Source organism: Vollenhovia emeryi, unplaced genomic scaffold, assembly GCF_000949405.1.
Source record: "Vollenhovia emeryi isolate VEMERY1.0 unplaced genomic scaffold, V.emery_V1.0 DF939126.1, whole genome shotgun sequence".
In the NCBI taxonomy this organism is placed as follows: domain Eukaryota; kingdom Metazoa; phylum Arthropoda; class Insecta; order Hymenoptera; family Formicidae; genus Vollenhovia; species Vollenhovia emeryi.
Window position 1 is genome coordinate 491,850 of NW_011967240.1, and position 6,727 is coordinate 498,576.

General features: G+C 40.0%; 2 protein-coding genes across 7 annotated transcripts; one reads left to right on the top strand and one right to left on the bottom strand.

Annotated features, from left to right (window-relative positions):
- The first annotated feature begins 1,109 nt into the window (after positions 1–1,109).
- On the top strand, positions 1,110–4,370 carry LOC105568963 (E3 ubiquitin-protein ligase FANCL). Of its 5 annotated transcripts, none has more exons than XM_012025045.1 (9): positions 1,110–1,324; positions 1,417–1,501; positions 1,696–2,046; positions 2,112–2,213; positions 2,592–2,830; positions 2,975–3,164; positions 3,247–3,468; positions 3,666–3,766; positions 4,288–4,365. In XM_012025045.1, exons 3-8 carry the CDS (start codon positions 1,729–1,731, stop codon positions 3,759–3,761), a joined length of 1,167 nt encoding a protein of 388 aa, XP_011880435.1. In that variant the 5' UTR covers positions 1,110–1,324; positions 1,417–1,501; positions 1,696–1,728; the 3' UTR covers positions 3,762–3,766; positions 4,288–4,365. The 5 variants fall into 5 exon arrangements, 4 of the variants coding, with proteins under 4 accessions (XP_011880435.1, XP_011880437.1, XP_011880434.1 ...); XR_001009460.1 differs by lacking the exon at positions 1,110–1,324 and adding an exon at positions 3,917–3,980 and having other exon boundaries at positions 1,331–1,501; positions 4,288–4,370; XM_012025047.1 differs by lacking the exon at positions 1,417–1,501.
- Positions 3,778–6,307, bottom strand: LOC105568962 (NADH-cytochrome b5 reductase-like). Of its 2 annotated transcripts, none has more exons than XM_012025042.1 (5): positions 5,426–6,307; positions 5,026–5,329; positions 4,619–4,841; positions 4,215–4,426; positions 3,778–3,994 (listed from the first exon to the last, which is right to left on the bottom strand). In XM_012025042.1, exons 2-5 carry the CDS (start codon positions 5,285–5,287, stop codon positions 3,804–3,806), a joined length of 888 nt encoding a protein of 295 aa, XP_011880432.1. In that variant the 5' UTR covers positions 5,288–5,329; positions 5,426–6,307; the 3' UTR covers positions 3,778–3,803. The 2 variants fall into 2 exon arrangements, with proteins under 2 accessions (XP_011880432.1, XP_011880431.1); XM_012025041.1 differs by having other exon boundaries at positions 4,619–4,853; positions 5,426–6,303.
- Between the last annotated feature and the right edge of the window lie 420 nt (positions 6,308–6,727).

Consider the following 6,727-nt stretch of genomic DNA (forward strand, 5'->3'; position numbering starts at 1 on the left):
AGAATTGATCAATCATAGTTGACTATTCTTACGACTACGACTTTACGACTTCTATGTAGACGAGGCTTTACATATTTCAGGCTACGATTACACAATGGCCGCGTTTAAGGCCTTCACACATAAAATTCCGTAAGGACGTAAAACGTAAGCGTAAGAAAATCATACTAACTTCGTTTATATTTTCGGGTGCTGTCAATTGATTAAATCCTTCAGCCATAATTTCTTTTTTATACACTTTTAAGTAAAATAATTTAAATTTCAGCGTTGCTTGATCAATTCGCTAAAAGTTGGACTGTGTCGAACTTTGAGCGTTTATTCGCTACATTCGCCATTCTGGCAGGAATTTATGGAGAGGGGGTAAAACGCCAGCTTTTAATGGCCGCGTTCAGCAGACACAACTGTTGAGTGAGCGCTCAGTATGATTGGTTAATACTTTTAGATCCAGCCAATCATATTAAGAAATCATTGAGCGCTCACTCAACAGTTGTGTCTGCTGAACACGGCCATTGTCGTACAACAAATTACTGTAAAATAGAAAAGTTCTCGAGTCTCTAGAAATTATCTATTCTGCAGCCAATCGACAAGCTTAAAAAATTTAATGTGCTACAAATGTGATATTAGCCTAAAGGTGGATTTTCATTTGTCGTACAACAAGATTTCAAGCATGTTGATTGGCTGCTCGACAGAAAACTAGATACTTGAGAACCCTACTATTCTGTTGCCAATAGACACGCTTAAAAATTTTGTCGTACGCCAAATAAAAAGCATGACGCGTGAAAAAAAATATATATTTGGAGAGTAAAGGGAGGAAGTGCACCCTTTTTATCCAAATATCTATTTTTTTTGTGGTAAAAAACCATGTACAGTGACAGAATGGTTGCCACACTTTTTTTAGGTTACGTTCCAAAATCTTCCTCTGCGAAGAATATTTTACTCGATAGTCTTTCGAAAACCATTTTGAGCGTTTTCAATCTATTTCTCAAGTAAAATTTTCCTCAAAGAAAATGTTTTGGAACGCAAACCTAAATTTAAATGCGCGTTTCTAAATTCACTAAAAAAAAAGTGTCACAACCATAAGGTTTGTTTTCTGTTCCTGCATTGGTGCACTTGTGCAGTAAGCTAGAATGAGAAAAACAGACTTATCTTACTCTAATTTATTGCACCAGTGTAGTGACAGAAGACATTAAACTGCCTTCTTTTTGCCCATCACTGTACAACACTTGAAAGAAAGATTAGACATTTGACGCGATCTAATACGTCCGTCTTTTCTTCCTGGGAAACAGACTCCTATTGGATATCGAGTGCGTCTGGAATTGAAAAGAATGTTCGTTTTGTTTTATACTAGTAATATTTAAAAATCTAGTTTTATTACTTATTATTTTATGGATTTCTCTTCAATTCCAATCTGTCCGTCAGATGGTATTTTGTAAACCGTTTGTTCGAAACATTTTGAAACTACAAAGAAAAGGGATTCCCTGCCCTTTTATCGTCACGACTATGTGTAAGTTATACATTCCTCGAAAAGATACGTCTTTATCGATAAAATTATCAGTAAGAAACATTCATATCGATTGATAAATACCCGGGATTAACTCTATCAAGAAGATATATCTTTATTATGATTCGATATAAAAACGTCAATATTGACAAATGCATCTACATGACGAATTCTTCTAGATGTGCGTTAAATTTCAGGTATGACTGCCAAGTAAATCAACCAAGGAGACCATGGCAGTAAGGTGTAACCGTAATTACGAGGCAATCTGGGATTGGCATCCGGAGATGATACTCGTCTCGGAATCGCCCGTCACCTGGAAAGGCTTTCTGATCGTCTCGCATTCGTCCTACGTTGCTGGCGATGCTCGTTGTTCTAGGGTCAAGTTGAAGCTAGCTATGCCCGATTATCCGTCCTTCGACAATGCGCAGATCGCCTTCGGCAGGCACATTGCTCTCCTGCGGAACAGAGAATTCAGCAGGAGGGTGAAGGACTTGATGACGTCCGCACAAACTGTACTGTCGTTCTTCACGCAGTTACAGTCACTCGTTGTAAGTACAGGATATCTATTTGCTACTTTTTCCACACAATTTTACTGCGACTGTATATCTTGCAGAGCCAGTATATGCTTAACACAGATAGTAAGAGCCGTATGATCGACTTCAAGTCTACGAGAGATTTCCTACAAGATGTGAGAACAGCACTTCAGAATCCATCTGTAAGTAAATTAACACGAGCTGTACTTTTCTGTGAATTTTCACGTCATCTCTCGATTAAGATAAATTATCTGTAAACACATTAAAATACATTAGCCACATTAAAGTCTAATCTACAATGTGCTTTTTGCAATGTTAGAAACGTACTATTTTATACGAGCAACTCGATATGCTTAAAAAATTTGTCGACAATGCACGATTGTGCAATGTATAATATACAGTTTATCTACGCACACATTTTTTAAACGTATTTATTGACTATAAAAGAAAATGTTTCTAGACGCAAAGAACACATTGCAGATCGGACTTTAATGAATTATTGGTCAAAGCTGTTCCTTTGCAATCTAAATAATATTGTGTCAACTTTTGTATTATTAAAGAATGTGCAGTTATCAAGTGATCGGGATCTAAATACTATCAAGTTATCATTAAGAGGAGTGTCTCTTACGTTGCAAAGATGCAACGACGTTGGAGCTCCCTGGAAAGTAGTCTCTTCCGACATGCCTGCTATTCCCACGTTCGAAAAGAATGTAACTAATTTGAGCATCGCGATGACAAAGTTCAAGTGGCAAGTGGAATTATTGGAAAGAGCGTGGGAACAATTAAGAGAGATTGATGAGTAAATAATTTTTTGATAACCTACGGCTATTGCGAAAAGAAAGTAAACTTTCTAAAAATAATATGCTTTTCAATTGCCCTGTCGCCGAAGGGATGACTGAACAATTGCGTTACAAGATGCTCTAAATAAATATTTTATCTCCAGGAATTGTTGGGTAATTGATCCACCGGAACCGAACAAAAGTCACATGTACAGACGCATTCATTTGTCGCAATCCTTGTCTGTGACGATTACAATAGATCCGCTGAATCCCACTGTTTTGCAGTCAATTACATTCTCGGGCAGTGACAACGAGGTGAAGAGACAAAAGGAGGAGGTTAACAATAATCTGAAGGTGCACTGTATGCGTAAAATGAATTATAGCGGCGACTCGTTTAAGGCCGTTACTTGAACGTCGATTAAACATCTTTTTGCAGAACTGGAATCGGGACTGTAATATTCTAGAAAATCTAAGAATTATGTTAAATACGTATGAATTTCCCGAGCAGCAGGAAAGTATGGACGACTCGAAGGGCATTATCGGCAGTCGTGAATGCGGCATATGCTTCTCCGAAAAATCCGAGACCGACGAATTGCCGCATAAGATATGCAATAACGAGAGGTGCATGAAGCATTTTCATTCAGCATGTTTATCAAGGGTACGTAAGAAATCATACATAATAGGATGTTTGGTAAGAAGGGCACCGAGCCCCAAATGCGTATTTCAATAAATGTTCAAAACGGAAAAAAGATAAAACGTAGAAACACTTTTAAAGACTGAAATCATATACTGCACCCGATGTGTAAGAAGTTACGTCAAGTATATTTGAATAAAATTAATTGCATTCTACAACAGTGGTTACAAATGAACGCTGAGAATCAAGTTGTGTTTGGCCACATCTATGGCAATTGCCCGCATTGTAAGGAAAAGATTTCCTGTCCTATTGAATGACAAAGGTAGGCATCGATTAAATTCCTAAAACATTTATTCATTTCATTCAAATATATGTATGTGTGCATAATTCATTTCTTGGAGCCATTCTTTTGTGGACTGGTTGAACTCTGAGGTTCCACATATTAAAATTAATGATGTCTCTGTATCATTAGATCGAAGATAATTGGCAAGGAGTGCTTTGCACAAACGGCCGGCGTTTATATTAAAACCATGAAGGTAGACCGTCTTGTCTGAAACAATCGTTTAAAGAAAGTATATTTAACTGATTAAGAAATTACCAACATCGTGATTTTAATCGTTTGTTTATGATTAAGTGAATTAACATTTCAATTATCAGTGTGAAAAAAAATTATTTAAAGCGCAATTATTGTAAGACATTCAATTGTATGTACACAATTTTAACTTTGTTGTTTTCTGTTGCATCTCGGTACTCTTGATGTTATCACGTACCGTTTAACTGGGACAGTTGTAATGTACATTTGAAATTCCAATAATCCGCTAGATGTGACAACTCTTTTTTCAGAGGTACATGCTCTACCGACCTAAATCCCGCGACAAGATGTACTCTTGTCAGCTCCGCTTCGTCGTCGACGATCGCTTTAGCGACGGGATAAAGCGCTGCTATTCCTGAGCCGATGCTAAACATGACGACCTGCCGAAAGCTATCGTAATAGTGCAGTGATTTATGAAAAAATAATTTTACTCGATATATTTTTTACTCAATATATAGTAAATTTTAGTTGATATATAAATTTTTACTATATAAAAATAAATTTTTACTTTATACTATATAAAAATTTTTACTATATAAAAATAAATATTTACTTAATACTTGTGATTTTAACTTTACACACCTGTTTCGTTCATACTTGAAATCTCCATAAGGACCCCTGACGTTAATTGCACTGCCGATCGGCGCGTTTTTCAGAAGCAAACTGAATTCGCCGTGTTTATATAATTTTACCAAGAGAACTAAACTCCTCTGTGTCCAAGCAATCGGGGTGTACGGTCGGGATTTGCTCCAAGAATGTAGCATGACGTACTGGCCAGGCGTGAGACGTAAGCTAACATTGCTCTCTATTTTGCTATCTACACAACATACATTGGTCGATTACATTTTAAATGCCACGCTGCGTTACTGTTTAAAAAGAAACTTTAGGCGCAACATTCTCTAGATTCGGCAGTAGACTATCGTACATACTTGCTGCTAATTATCCGCGGGATATTTTGTAAAAGCTTGTTACTGATAGAACTGCGATACCTGGGTGTTCTAAGCAAAGTAAAATGTAATCTTCCGACGTATCGGATACATTTGCAACGACGAATGCTTTGTAAGATAAAAGGGATAACAAATTGCCGGCTGGTTTAGCCCTCGCCCGTGTCTTTCTACTCTCCCATTCTCTCAGCAACGTTTTGTGAACGTCGAAGACACACGGCGTGCAGCCGCTGCCGCAACAATCTTCCTCCGGTGGTGTTTCCGGTCTATCATCATCGTGGTCGTCGTCACAATTGTCTAAACTCATTTTACACAATTGTCCTATTCCATCGTCAACAGAATCTCTCCTCTGCAAGAGCACAGATGCAAGTTAACCAAACTGCCACACAAGAGAGATTTAAAAATAAACGTACCATAAGATAGCTACTGCAAAATTAATTTTTACCTGGACATTTCGTCAACAGACTTGTACAAAGAAGCGTATTAACATCACTTTATGTTGCATCAATGATGGTGCAAGAAAATGATGAAGACCAATAATTGTCAACATTGTCACAGAGCCACACACGTGTTGCGGACCACGTGACTGTCTCGACAGGCATGTGTCTAGCGGTATTGTAGGGTGATCTCGGGGGCCCGAGATATATTTTTACATTTCTCTGATTTGTACTAATAATATACAGTACATCGACTGTGTAGCTTCTCTCATAATGAATTTTCCTGAATTTTAAACAAAACACCGTGGACATGTGTCAAGAATAATTTAATAAAAAAATTAAACGGCATCACATACGTTCTTATATACTACATGTGGCGGGATATGGAAAACGAAAAACACGGGCAGTCTTTGAAAAATGAGCAGGTCAATAATTCACGGAATTATCTTTAATAATTAGTCTGGATGGCTAGAATATATATAAGTATCGAATATCCTCCCGGAAAGTCACTCGTTATCACTTCCCGTACAGCACAAAACTTGCAATTACATTGCAATAACATTGCTACAATATTGCAACGTTGCTGTAATGTAGCTGCAATGTAATTGCAAGGTTTGTGCTGTATGGGTATCGTCGCTGTATAGTTCTTTGGCGGAAATAGAGTGGCTGTAATACGCTAGCTTTTTTTCGCTCTGTGAAGTGGCACCTTAACTTTGCCAATCATCCGCCTGCATTATTTAACTGACACAGGCTCCCTCGTATCGTTTTGCTCGACATTCATGAATGAGATGGAATAGGAGATACCACATTGAGTTGCTCAATGAAATTTTTCGCGAGTTAGAGAAAAAGATTCACGATCGAGCCCCCAGATATCCCCGTGGAGTACGGCACTCTACTCGGAGCCGGAGCACGTCTGCTACCGGGCGCGTGCGCAGAAAAATCCGTCCCCGGTCGCGCGCGCAAGCCGCAACAATCGGCACAGAGCCGCGCGCGCTGGCGTATTTACAAGGCTGCGGCCGGAGCCTGACAATCCTGCCGCCGCGGCGCGGCGGCCGGCCCGCATACCGCGCATTCCGGCGTAATGCCCGAGCGCACGCGGCGGCGGCGGCGGCGGCAGCGGCGGGCGGAGGGCGGCGGGGCGAGGGTGGGGGCGCGCGGGCGGAAGAGCGGCGGAGGGATGAGGACGGACGGCCTGTGCCGCCGCTGCCTGTCGTGTCAAGCGGGCCGTGCCGCGCGCGCGCGTCCACCCGCCCGCATACCGTTGCATTTCCCGTGCTTTTCAATGGGAGCGAGCCGCCGGACGCGGCACG

Excerpts from the sequence above, each read along its gene's own strand:
- LOC105568963 (XM_012025045.1), top strand. The coding sequence starts at position 1,729 with ATGGCAGTAAGGTGTAACCGTAATTACGAGGCAATCTGGGATTGGCAT. Across the intron at positions 2,047-2,111 it reads CGCAGTTACAGTCACTCGTT|AGCCAGTATATGCTTAACAC; the intron begins GTAAGTACAGGA and ends TATATCTTGCAG. Across the intron at positions 2,831-2,974 it reads CAATTAAGAGAGATTGATGA|GAATTGTTGGGTAATTGATC; the intron begins GTAAATAATTTT and ends TTTTATCTCCAG.
- LOC105568962 (XM_012025041.1), bottom strand. The coding sequence starts at position 5,287 with ATGAGTTTAGACAATTGTGACGACGACCACGATGATGATAGACCGGAA. Across the intron at positions 4,854-5,025 it reads ACTTTGCTTAGAACACCCAG|ATAGCAAAATAGAGAGCAAT; the intron begins GTATCGCAGTTC and ends TATGTTGTGTAG. Across the intron at positions 4,427-4,618 it reads TTCAAGTATGAACGAAACAG|CTTTCGGCAGGTCGTCATGT; the intron begins GTGTGTAAAGTT and ends CTATTACGATAG.